Raw genomic sequence first — 14056 nt, forward strand, 5'->3', positions numbered from 1 at the left:
GGGAAATTCCACAGTGACCATGGAGATCCACCATCTTTGCAGCTGTTAGCATACATTTCCATTGACTAATATTAGCTAAAAACAGTCTAAAAAGTGTAGAGAAAAAATCTGTGGAACAACTCTGTTAACTACTGAGTTACTGCTGGTAAATACATCTAACACACCGTGGTATTCAAGTGTTTTAATGTGAGTAATAACTCCAGTATTTTAACTTTTAAAATCTCCATTAGTTTACAATTGCTGCTAATCCCATAATGCTTTGCGATATGACGTCACATTCCCAATCTCTATAGAAGGGTTTTCCTCCCCTCCACTGTTCTGTAAGCTGTTATGAAAACATAGGCCTTAAAGGAACAGGCCACCATTTTTACATACTGAGATGTGTTTTTACCTGAGCTTAGATGAGTTGATGCTTTGTGTGTGCACTCAGTCACACACAAGATATTAGATAGGTTAAAGATAAAGGTGTTCTTGTTGATGACTTACATTTGATATCATTTAATGTAGGGGAGAGCGAGGACAGTTGTATCATGGGATCAGTCTAATGAGCACCAGTTCAACTCAGTCAGAGACTAGATAAATGTAACAAGATGCCTCTCCCTCTCTGATCTCACACACAGCAAGTCTTTGCTTCTAGCACAAAAAAAACGTAAGAAAGTAACTTTGCTCACACTTGACTTTGTGTTTTAGGCTTTTAAAGCAGTACTAAGTAACTTGTTTACCTTAATAATAAATCCTCTTTGTAGTTCCTCTGCGGGTAATACAAGTGTTGATGGGATTTTGTTTTGTTTTTTCATCCCCCCCTGGTGTCTCTGGCCAGAAAACCACACTTGCAGCTTTCCTGCACCGGGTTGGAGGCCCCAATACACACTAATGGAATCATGAAGAAGAAGCTAACAGGCTAATGGGTAAAGCTAACTGTGGGCTAGCACCACTTAAACAGTATATACAGCCAAGTTTGAGTGAACAAAAATGAACTCCATTGTGTCATTGGATGTACAATATCGCTCTCTCCCGGCTTTGTGGTTTCTGTCAGCGTAGTATTTACTCTTAGGGACAATTAATGAGTAAAAAACCGTAACATGCTACGACACCTGCATTGGCGCTTATGGCCTCTAGTGGCATGAGTTACTCAGCTTCTCAGGCAAAGTGTGGTGCATTTCCCACTTCTATTTTTTTGGTAGCATGCTAATACAGTTAGCTAAACAATTATAAACTGGCAGAGTCAGTTGCAACTGTCCCTCTTCAAAAATGCAAGATATAAATACTTAATGTACTAACCATTTAAAATCTAATCTACATCTAATGCCTAATTTTAATCATTTAGCATACAGTACTTCCCAGAGTTGCCCCAGTTTTTAAGACAATTCTAAGGTGTAGTTATTGGTTAGACACCATCTCATGTGTCTGTGTTATTGTTTCAGGGATTATATTTGGTACAATCTCGAGCCAACAAATGTAGGCCTTCTGTGTATAAGTTTGAGAGCCGTAGCTCAAAAGATCAGCGAGTTAAAGCGCTCAAGCAAAGGTGTGTCTTTCGTCCCCGGTCTCCCTATCCTGATTTCACTGCACCCATGAATCTCCTCTTCCTCTATTCCTCCTGTTTCCTGTGCCAGCTGTAATTTCTGCTTCCTTCCTCTCATGTATTCACTCTCACTCCTCTGCTTTCACCCAGATGCCCTCCCGCAGATCACCAGTTAAACTCTGAGTGTGTCAGAGGCAGATGCAGCTCCATATGTTTCTAATCTTCTCCAGTTCAGTCTCACGTGAGTTTGAGCTCATCCTGTTAAGACCAACATGTCACTGACAGACCTCAGGGGAGAGAGTTAGTACCTTTTAATACTAAATGACAGGGCACGAGTTGAAGAAACATATTTATTTAAATCCTTTGTAATAAAAAATAATCTATGCTACTTCATTTATGTACATATTCCTGTTGAAATGCATGTGACAGCATTGAAACAACCTACTATTTTAAGTCCAATTAATCACACCAAATGGATTTTCTTGACTTAAAACCTGAAGTTTTGCCATGACACTTGTAGCTTCTTCACATACGTGGCTTTTAAGTCAAGATAATCCAGTTGGTTTGATTTATTGGACTCACAATTACTTTCTCTGAATGTTTTAGCTCAATGATGTTTGAAACTTATATCAAGAAACTCCCTTGACAAACTAAGTACTGCTATTTCTAATTCAAACCTGGGTCTTGTGGTGAGTTTACATTACTGCATGATGGACCAAAGTAAAAAAAAAGATAATGCATGGGCTTTATACAGTGCTTTTGTGGACATTTTTGTAGTCACTGTCTTACCTAAAGACACAGGAGAGGAACCATATATTGAACTATAAACTGATCTCTGTATAAAACATGTCCCGATTTTTGCATGTTCTCCCTGTGTCTGAGTGAGTTTCCTCTGGGAGCGCTGGTTCCCCCATGAAGTCACAACATGCACAAAACACCGTATTCTGTTCTGCAGTGCATCCAGAAGGTCCAGTGTTCAATTCCCAAACCAAGTGGGCCTTTCTGTGTGGAGCTTTCATGTTTCTCTGTGACAATCTAGATTTTACTCCGAGTGCTCCAGTTTCCCTTAAAGCATGTAGGCTAAGCTCTCCTCAAGTGCCTGGGCTTCTCTGGAAATTTGATTCTGAAACTCATCAGGACTTTGTTGATTTGCTCAATAAAAAGGTTTCCTTGATCAAGATCCTTGCGCTATATCAGGAAATGGAGGGTGTTCTGTGGTCGATCAATAGATACAGACGGCATCTCTGGAATCGCCCATATATGGTCATGTTTAAAAACAGTTAAGGGGGAAACAATTTGGAGAAAAATCTAAACTTTCTCTAATTATTCAAAAACTACTTTAACAAACGATGAAATATGAATATACTATTTCTACTAAATAAAGATACAAAGACATGGGGAGGAGCAAAGTGGTTCAACAGCCCATAAATACATAAATAACGGAGAATGCTAACTTGATGCTACATGTTAGCATCGGTAACAAGCAACAGTTAGCTAGCGCTAGCTAGCGCTAGCTACAACTGCCGTTTTTTCGCTTCTACTGACCATCTGCTGTGAGAAAAATATCCATATGGGCTCGATTTACACTTGACTTTATTTATATGTAAAAAATAAGTTCATATTCAACCAGAAAATGGTTAAAAAGAGTGGAAAATTGTGTTTCTCTAAAGACTCTATTTTCCCCCTCGGCGAAGCCACGCCCCCTTCTATGACAAGATGCCGTCTGTATCTATGGGGCCCAAGTCGGTGTTTCTAAATCCATCTCAGTTGTGTGGAAGAATGCATTGTTTTGTGAATATACCCTCAAATAATACAGAAAATACTTCAAACACACTGCCTGACCAAAAAAAAAGTCGGCACAAAAATATTTGCTTGCACCGTCTTTGATTACATCTCCATTCACTGTGGCTTCAATAAGGTTCTGCGATGTATTGATGATGGGAGAAAGAAAAACCTTCTCCAGCACATCTCAAGGATTCCCAATGGGGTTAAGATCTGGACTCTGGAGGCCAATCCATGTGTTAAAATGAAGTCTTATGCTCCTTAAACCACTCTTTCACAATGTAAGCCCAATGAATCCTGGCATTGTCGTCTTGGAATATACCCGTGCCATCAGGGAAGAAGGAATCCATGGATGGAGTAACCTGGTAATTCAGAGTAGTCGCTGAACCTAGACCTGACCAACTGCAACAACCTCAGATCATAACAGCTAAATCCAGGTGGTGATTTATTTTTTGGTCAGGCGGTGTTTCTTTGACCTGTCCAGCCTCAGTCTTTGGTTCATATGAGTCCACAGCTGTGCTCCCCCATCAGGCAGTTGATCTTCTTCCACCATGTTTCGCCCAAGCTCTTCATCTTCTCCGGGGTCTTCCTCCTCAGAGTCAGTCTGAGCGTCTCCTTCCTTTCCCCCTGTCCCTCTTCTCCCTCCTCTCCTCTGCCCTCCTCCCCCTCCTCCTCCTGCAGACTGGCCAGAATCGCGGCGTCGAACGTGTCTTTGAGGTTCTTCTGCGTCAGAGCGGAGCATTCGCAAAACCCCGCCGCCCCGATCTCCTGGGCCAGCCTGCGCCCCTCCTCGCTCCCCACGGGCCGCTGCTGGTTCTGGGCGAGTTGGATGAGCACCTGGACATCTTCGCGGAGGTCCACCTGGGTGCCCACCAGGAGCAGGGATGCGTCGGGGCGGTGCTGCCTGATCTCGGGGAGCCAGCGCTGGGTGATGTTTTTGAAGGAGCAGGGCCGCACCACGCTGTAGCACAGGAGGAAGACATCGGCCCCACGATAGCACAGAGGACGCAGCTGCTCGAGCTCATCCTGTAGAAGACAGAAACACATTACAATCACAAACTTCTCTCCTGATGTTTGCTATGTCTGGAATACAGCAGCTCTGGGGCTGACAATGGTCCCACCAACCACTAGGTTCAGTTCAGTTCAGTAAACGTTATTTATCCCACATGGGGCAATTCCTTTAGAGCAGGAAACATAAAATATAAAACACACAAACCACATACAACCAAGCACGTGGAGCTCACAGATAGATACAGTACAGGTAGGTGACGACCTCAAATTAAATTAAGGAGAGTTCAGGAGTTGTCTGGCCTCCGGGACAAAAGATTTCCTATAGCGGTTCCTCTTACCGCATGGCAAGGCATAACCACGCCCCGAAGGCAACAATGAGAATCCACCACATAGGACATGCTCTGGTAAAGCAAGAATTGTCTTGGCTTTCCTAGAGATCTGCTGGTCACAGAAAACAGACAGATCCCTCAACTGAACTCAAATGATTTTAGAGCAGGTTTTTACAACTCGATTCAGACTATTTTTGTCTGCAAGTGAAAGGTTTTTAAACCAGCAGACGAAAGAAAAACACAAAAGGCTCGCGATAAATGATAAATGTGGGACAGACAGAGAAAGAACTTAGTTTGCGTAAAATAATAATAATAATAATGCATTGGTTTTATATAGCGCTTTTCTGGACACTCAAAGATGCTTTACATTGCATTATTCATTCACTCCATATACGGTGGTGGTAAGCCACAGCTGCCCTGGGGTAGACTGACGGAAGCGAGGCAACCAGTCTGCGCCATCGGCCCCTCCGACCACCACCAACCACTCACTCACACACTACATTCGCTAGGCTTCCTGGTGTTCCCAAACGGTCTCCCATCCAAGTACCGACCAGGCCCTTCCCTGCTTATCTTCCAAGGTCCGACGGGATTGGGCATCGCAAAGGCGGTATGGCCTTAATAATAATAATAATTTACCTTTTAAAAGGTAAATTATTTGTTGACCGCGCTTTACAAGGGCAGCCGTGTTCACATCAAATGTTAACCTATCATCAAAAAACGTGCCAAGGTATTTTTAAGAAGTCAAAATTTCCACATTTCCAACCACAATTTCTTTGTCTGCTGCTCGCGGGTCCCCCCTTAGGGCTGCACAATACATGACAAACATTATACTACTACATTTGCGTTCCAATATTTGTGTCATAAGAAGCTGCAATATGAAAAGCACTGAATTTAAAATTGTGCTTAAGTTCAGTTTTAGTTGTAACTTTTCTGATTCTGTTCTATTTTAGCCTCAGTCTATCGCGGTCATTATTTGCTGGGAAACAAACAGTGTTAGGGAGAATTCTAGGAATTGTACTCGTATTCTGTTATTTTTTTTCTGCACTGTGTTCTGAATACGTAGAACACTTTCACATTGATTTGCATATTCATATATAAATGCTGATTAAAAACATGTCGCTGCGCTTATCGGAGCGGCTGTTTATTAACCACTAATAAGGAACGCAAAAAGCACTTTGCAAATGCACATCACATGACACAAAGTGTAATTGAATGTTTAGGCACTGCTGCGTTCCCTTGATTTTATGTATTAACACCCCCAATGAAACATGAAGGACTTTGATAAAATATGATTATAATAAAGATGAATAGTGAATACCCTCTATGTAAAACTACTACAATCAGTGTGAGTGATAAAGTGCAATGATCATGGACTTACGTTTATGGATCCATCCACCAATCCCCACTTCTGCATCAGCAAAACACAGAGAATAAAAACAATATTTAAAATGTGGCTCATGAACAGTATCTCTAACCTCTGGTGTAAACAGTACCTGTCCCGCTGTGTCACAGAGCTGCACACGCACTGGTTTTCCATCCACCACAACAATGACTGTAAAGATAAATGAGTGGGATAATTATGGCAAGTCAATTATGTGCTAAAACGTATTCGCTCGTTCTCCAGTCTTTTACATAACTTTAAAACATGTAAAGAAATAATATTGCATCATATCTTTAGAGCTTGTTTTTTTTCCGGCTCAAAAGTTCAGTGTTACATTTTACAGTTCTGTGCCAATGTTTACGGAGACGGGGCTTTTCTATGTGGAGTTTACATAATTCTCCCTGTGCCTGCGTAGGATTCCACTGCCACTAAAAACATGTAGCCAACAATATAGGCCAGAATCCATGAGTGTGTTTGCCTGTGAGTGAGTCACTGGTTGGTGGTCGAAGGAGCTGATGGTGCACTTTGGCAGCCTCGCGTCCGTCAGTTTACCCCCAGGGGCTTCAAGACACAGGCAGTGCTTAATTTGTAAATTGTATTTTCAGGAACACTTTTGGTCTGATGTGATGGACTCGGGGAACAGGCCAAAACATTTGCCGGAACACTCATTAACCATTATCATACTCAGTTACTTTTACTTAGGTAAATGTAGCCAACTTAAATAACTACTGAAGTAGCCTAATTGTATTTCTTAGTTTTATTATACGTATTTGAGCACCCAAATGATCCTGGGGGCTCTGTTGTCGGGGGCTTTGTGCCCCTGGTAGGGTCACCTATAGGTCCTATAGGTGATGGATCAGACAAAGAGCGGTTCTGAAGCTCCTTATGAGAGACCAACAGGCCCAGTTAGAACCATGAGGTCGTCCTTCTGTGGACCCACCACCCGCAGGAGGAGCCATAAGGGGCTGGTGCAATGTGATTTGGGCAACTCCAACAGCTGCCCCCACGCCCCGGAAACGAAAAAAGTGGAAGAAAATGGATGGATGGATGGATGGATGGATGGATGGATGGATGGATGGATGGATGGATGGATGGATGGATGAATGGATGGATGGATGAATGGATGGATGGATGGATGGATGGATGTATGGATGGATGGATGGATGGATGGATGGAGTTTTATCATACGGGTAGACCACTTTTTACATCTACTTGAATAGTATTCCAATGAAGTTACTTTTTTCACTGTGAGCAAATCTTTCTGTGGTAAAAGCTTCACGTGACTTTTGAAATAGACACATTTTGTGTTTCAAATAGGCTACATTATTGTTAAGAATTATCCTATAGGTTCTTTTGACATTTTCACACTACTTCATATTTAGTTCCTCATACATGTTGTCACTAGTAAACTTTTACACTCAAAACGTTACTCACACTATACTTGAGTAGCCTTTTCTCTAAGTAGCCTATGGTTTTAATTTTGCTTGAGTAGAATTACTTTTGAAAAAAAAACAATAAATATTTTTGGCTACTCAACCTCTGTCCGTGAATGAATAAGAGCAGTGTGGTGTGTTGAGAAGCTCGGTAACACAGACTTGTAAAGCGCAAGTGTAAGCCATTATGATGTGATAGTTTGCTAACTATAACACGTGTGGTCCTGTTGTTTGAGACACATGTAAACGTGGATCATTACAATTAAGTGTCATAACATAAACCATGTCAAATAAACAACATTATTATTATTTGGCTCTTTAGGCCTATGTCCCCCACACTGAAGACCCCCAAAAAACAGCCACCACTCCTCACCTGTGAAGTTATCAAACGCCGTGGGGACGTACTCGGTCGGGTAGCCGTTCGTGGTGTAGCTCACGACGAGGCTGGTCTTCCCCACGGCCCCGTCCCCCACGAGCGCGCAGCTCACCCTGCGCTCCGCAGCGGAACCGGATCCGGAGCGGCGCCGTATCGCTCTCAGAGAAAACTCCCGGCGCGTCAGCTGCAGCCGCGACGGGACCGAAGTGGCGTCGAAGTCCGGCCCAAAAACCGGCTCCGAGACGCACCTGGCCTTTCTGGCTTTACCCATGTCCCGCGGCAGCATGGTTTTGGGGGCCGAAAGAGCGCGATTTGAATGAGTTAATGGATCGATTGTTTCTAATGCACGAGCGCGTAGTTTCCCATCGCTTTTTTCCACGCGCTCCTCTTGGGTAAACGGTGATGGGTAAACTGTAAACAACAGACTGCGCAGAGCCAAAGCCCCTGTTGTCACTCCTTATTCGCGTGACACCTGCGTAAGAGGCTTAGCAGCAGACGGCAGGAGAAGTCAGAAAGTCTCTAAACTAATTGTCACCATTGACGCACGCAGTGACTCTCACATCAAAGCGAAAATAAATAGGAAACTAATAAAGGCTCTGCACCCAATGTATGTGTTGGCAAGGAGAAAGAAGCGTTAGGGCCTTTCAATTCATTGTTTTCTCCCCTTTCAAAATGATGGGTCTAGAACTCGCGATACCAATTGGATGCATGGGAGGAAGGATTGAAAGGACACTGACATTGGAGTGAGGAAACAGGGGAAAACGACCAAAGAGGAGATTTATGGATGTAATCAAAGAGAACATGAAGTCAAAGTAAGAGAAGGTGAGAAGGTTGGAAAGAATATGTCACTGTAGGGAATAAAGAGGACAGTCAGAGGCCTATCCACCTGTTGTATGTGCAATGTTAATCTGCAAGAACTGCAGCTCAAGGGCGCCCTCTACTGAAGCCCGACAGAGGAAACATGACGCACTCAAGTACAAGGACTGCTATAAGAAGGCCTATTTCAAGGTGTGTAGGTATTGTTTGTCTATAAAAATTTCGCAGCCATTACTCAAAATTTTGTGTCAACATTTTTGTGCGAATCCATTTTTAAATATATGTGTCGACCACAGTTGTTAATTTCGTCGACTAAAATAGTTAGTTTGCCGACTAAAATTGGACTAAAACTAAATTAAAAGTTTCTCATGAGACTAAAGCTACGACTAAAATGTCCAGATATTTTAGTCGACTAAAATAAGACTAAATAAAAATGAAAAGGAGAGACTAAAATCATCCAAACTTCTCTTGACCGTCTGAAAGAGCCTCATATCATTTAAAGGGACTATACAGAGTTTAAAAATGTTCAAATTAAGTATTTTCCTTCCCCTACATGTTCCAGTCATGTCCTAATGTGTAGAATGAGCCCAGACCTGTTCACAACTGTCTCTAAAATCCTGTCACTCAAAAAGTTTTACTTCGGGTCCGAATTCATGCACAAGCTTAATATAGAAGGTGCAGTTACACATGTGACCTGAGGTGGCAGTACTGAGTATAAAATGGCTAACTTGCATCTAGCCCCTTTAAATTCACTGCCAAATGAACAGGTCTGTGCTTTATTCATGTGGAAGCAGCCCCATTAAGTCCAGGACCTTGATTAAATATGATTATAATGAATATTATAAATGCAAAGTCGACTAAATTAATTTTAGTCGACAAAAACTAGACTAAAATTGAAACTTTTCTTTTGACTAAATCTCGACTAAAATTAAACTACATTTTGGTCAAAAGACTAAGACAAAAAATAAAATAAAATATGCCAAAATTAACACTGGTCGATAGTTTATTCAATATAATGTACAAGATATGGAAATAAATGATCAGCATTGTGGCAATTTTGGCCTCGCAGCGTCTGAAGTTTAATTCCTGGAGCGAAAAGCGTGGTTTAAGATCCTATAAGAATAGACTTTGTGCAATAGTTGTAAAATGCAGTCTAATGAAGGGCTGTCCCATTTCATAGGGCAGTCTTTTCAACCCTCGCCCTCAGCCCTCGGTTTGAAGGTGTAGGGAAAGGGTGAAGACAAGGGCGAGGGGAAGGGGTGGAAAAGAGAATCGAGATTGGGCCTTAGTAGAACCCAGAAATGCACTATTAACGCCTTGTACCTTATTTGTCGGTGCCCAATTCAAGACATTTATATACTAATACCTTTAAGATACAAAAAAAAGATCTACAATCTACATATCCTACCATTTCCAATATTACATAGTGCTTGTTTTGTTTCAATAGATTTCAAGTTATTGTGAAGTACAAATCTGGAAAGGTTGGTGTTTGTTTTTGCAGTGAATTTGGTTTCTACAAAACAAGAAAAATTGCTCATGAATTTACATTTTCCCCTTTAACTCTATGGAGAAATGTTATTATTGTGAAGATAAAGGATTTTTTGGGTCGAGAGAGCAAACTGGCTTAAATCCAGAACATCGAATTGAGCTTTGCCCTTACGTTGCAAAACATTGACAAAAGCCATTTCCCTGATGCACAAAGTCCCAAAATCAGACACAAAACACTGAAGTCCTTTTATACCCATCTCCCAGGGGAATATATTTATTTATTCTCAATGATAAAAACATGATTGGTTACATGGAGGAGCACAGTGACGTGAACATGGTCGAGAGTGAGAGGCCAGCGAGTCCTGATTTTCCATAATAACATCGTTTTTTTTTTTTTGTAAACTCACAGACACTAGATCCAAAATGGCCGCCGCCGTGGGTCAACCCGCGTTCACTTTCACCCAAAGACATCCAGGGAACACCGTTATAATCATTCTCTTTCCTATATTACAAGCTTTGTACAACATAAAAAATAAATCAATAACTATGATTACCTTTTTCCGTAGTGTCACTATACAGTCTTTATTATTGCATTTTTCAAATAGACGTGCTTTTTATTTATGCTTTCTTTTCTTTTTATACCATTATCATCATCTTTACCCCCCCTCCCCCAAAACACATACAAAATTAAAGTACAGGTACCTATTGATAAGTTTTAAGGCGATAACCAGCAGGGGCCGCTGTGTCAGTTTCTATATCAACCTGAATGGCGTTTTTTTTCTATTAAATTTATCATTCTAAAATAAGCTTATGGTCCGTAAGAAAATAAACAACCCACGTGTTCTCTGGCACTTGAGTGTGTTCCTGCTTTTGGACAGAGATGAACAACAGTAGAGGAGCCGCGCACTCGAAGAAGCCCCGTTTAGTCGATTATTTGGCTGAAAAAATGCGAGTTACTGCACAATATATCTCCAAAATGATCCTCATCGTGATATTAGGTGAGAAACTACAATTTCTGAGGGATGTTATGTTTTTATAGGTATTTGCTAATAATCTCAAACACATCTTTATCGCTATCTGGCGCTTTTGTTGGTTTGTAAATGCAAAAACAGCGGTGAGAGGATTAAGCCAAGGGTTCGAGAGGTGAGGAGAGTTTTTCCTAGATACGTAGGACCTCAGGAGGAGCTTACGGGGAGCGGCTGCTGCTGCTAAGTGAAGACTCTGGAGAAGATCCAAAGATTACTCAAAGACACAGCTCCAGGTCTGGTTTTTAATGAGAGAAAAACTTTGTAACGCGCAAGTAAATTTAGTTTATTTAAATGATATGAGACGCTTTTAAAAGGTGTGTCTGGAAGTTAAAATGGTTTAGTCTCTTGTCACTTTTATGTACTTTTATATAGTCGACAACAGTTTTAATGATCATCAACGACTTTTATTTTGGTCTAATTTTAGTCAGCATATACTACATGTCTTTAAAGGGGCTAGAAGCAAGTTGGCCATTTTATACTCACTACTGCCACCTCAGGTCAAAGGTGTAACTGCACCTTCTATATTAAGCTCGTGCATGACGGCACTTTGGACCCGAACTAACAATCTTTTGAGTGACAGTGCATGATTTTAGAGGCAGTTGTAGTGAGGGCTGTGGTCAGGGCTCTTAGGACATTGCTGGAACATGTAGGGGGAGGAAAACACATAATTTTAACACTTTTAAACTCCGCATAGTCCCTTTAAGTAAAATCACAATTGAAGATGGTTATTGAATATTGCTATTTTTGGCATATTGTGCAGCTCTACTATTAACAAAGTCGTATTCTTGTTCTTTCCTAAATGGCAGAGTAGTTCCTAGAGGTTTGGCAGTTCGAATCCCACTCTTATAAAGCTTCTGTCAAGCTTACAAAGAGTAAGCATTTAGGTATTATTTAGGCTCCACTATTTAGAGCGGCGCACAACAAGAATGAACAAATGCATTGAAAAACATTCACATTTGCACCTTTGACCTTCCCAATATGGCGGCTTCACCTTCCTCTCCTGTTGTTCATCTTTGTTTTTTGGTTAGCTATTACCAGCTACAGTCTCTCTTTGCATAGCGATTACCTTGATATTTCTTCTCTTTCTTTTTTCTTTTCTTTTTTTTTTGTTTTTTACAATTTTAACATCCTTTTTAGCTTTTATGACACAAACAAGATCCCTTTACATTTTCACCAAAAATCTCTGCATCGACAATATTTACGTAGTGTGGAAGAAGTAGTGTTCTATGAGATTGGCTGTAGTCATCGTGAAAGGAATTATCCAAAGGGACAGAGGCAGTGCTTAAACCTATTTTGTTTCATGAAATACAAGAACAAAGCAATGTATGAGGCGACTCTACGTAAATAATATGACACTAAGTGCTGGATGTTGGAACTTTAGACCTGAGAAAGTCAACATTCAGTTCAATGTAGTCTTAGAAACCTGATTTTCACATGTTAATCTTGCATAATAACTACTGGCACAACATAAAAGATGATGTTTTTAAATGTGGAAAACAAAAAACTGGGATGCATTTTTTTGTGCTTTTGGACATATGATAAATGATAAATTGGCAGCACGTGGTCCTGACTAATTCTTACATCATTATTGATTGTCCCGTTTCGAGAAAATTGTCATATTGTGGATAAACCCATTTAGTTTCAATAGCAATGACACTATAAAGTTCTATAAAACTGCATATACACAGTGATTAAGTCATCATGGAAATTTAGTTGCATTAATTTAATATTGTTTTGTGCCTGTAGCTTTGGCTCACTTGTATAGGACACCATTTTTAAACATCGACTTTGTATGTTCTTCTGTTGCTACGGTTACACTCATCAACCTAAAACATGCACAATAGGCTAATCCTCCAGCTCGAGTCCTGGCGAAACATTGCTCAAGATCTGGAGATGGTAACTGTTCCCGGCAGGTCGCCCTTGTCTTGAAATAAAATAATTTGTCTATGATTTGAGTCATTTCAAGAAATCCATTCATGGGACAAGTGTTTTACACCGATAAACATCCACAACAATCTTATGTCATGCAACTTGAGATTTTTATTTATTTGTTCAAGTGTTAATGTGGACAGATTTCTTGAAATGAGTGACTCAAATCAGGGGCAAATTTGAAGAAAATATTATTTCTAGACTTCTTTTTTCCGTGTTTACCTAAAACACCGCACTAGACTTCAAGCGGTTTCTATATTTTCAAGACGTTGGAACAAAATCATTGAAAGATGCATTGGTTCTACACATACAACCTTTGGATCAATCGAATAATGTCGTGTTTGATATTCTTATTAGATTAAAAATGAGGCAACTATCCTGATTAAAGTTCAAACGCTTTATGGAATAGACCCTTTAATTGTTCGTAAAGAGTCTGAGCTTGGCTGGAGGCAGGAAGCTATAGATATAAATAAAGGCAAGATGTCTTAAGGCAGGGTCACTTCCAGCATAACGGGCGGCCATCTTGCCACAGGGAAGCTTTCTGGCGAGCTCAAGTGAGTGAGTGATTAGCACAAACACAAATCCTCATATCTCGCTGAAATCTTCACGGATTTACAAACGGTTTGGTTTCTTACAAACGTTAAAGTTATGGTTATTAATAAGTACATGAACCATAAAACACATTAAGAGTGAGTGAGCTCCCTGTGGCAAGATGGCCGCCGTGTGCGGACGTCGCCCTCCATTGGCCAGCAACGCGTATGAGACATCTAGCCTTTATATATCTATGCAGGAAGCTAGATTCCTATCCATTTCCATTGTGGTTGTTGTCATAGTAACGATAAACAAATGTTTAACTGTTTTTGGAAATATCAGACCTTATTTTATCGTCCCAAATGTCATTCCTCTTGTTCTTGTACCTTAAGCCACAACAGGACCACAGGTTTTAGTTGTAGTTTTA

General features: G+C 40.8%; 1 protein-coding gene across 1 annotated transcript; it reads right to left on the reverse strand.

Annotated features, from left to right (window-relative positions):
• Positions 1 to 3766: 3766 nt before the first annotated feature.
• LOC306961617 (cell division control protein 42 homolog) lies at positions 3767 to 8123 on the reverse strand (the record flags this gene model as incomplete). The annotated part of the gene is made up of 4 exons (XM_079554454.1): positions 3767 to 4333; positions 6026 to 6055; positions 6141 to 6199; positions 7835 to 8123. 4 exons carry the CDS (start codon positions 8121 to 8123, stop codon positions 3806 to 3808), a joined length of 906 nt encoding a protein of 301 aa, XP_079410580.1. The 3' UTR covers positions 3767 to 3805.
• Positions 8124 to 14056: the final 5933 nt, after the last annotated feature.

Source organism: Gobius niger (genome assembly GCF_951799975.1).
Source record: "Gobius niger genome assembly, chromosome: 3".
In the NCBI taxonomy this organism is placed as follows: Eukaryota; Metazoa; Chordata; class Actinopteri; order Gobiiformes; family Gobiidae; genus Gobius; species Gobius niger.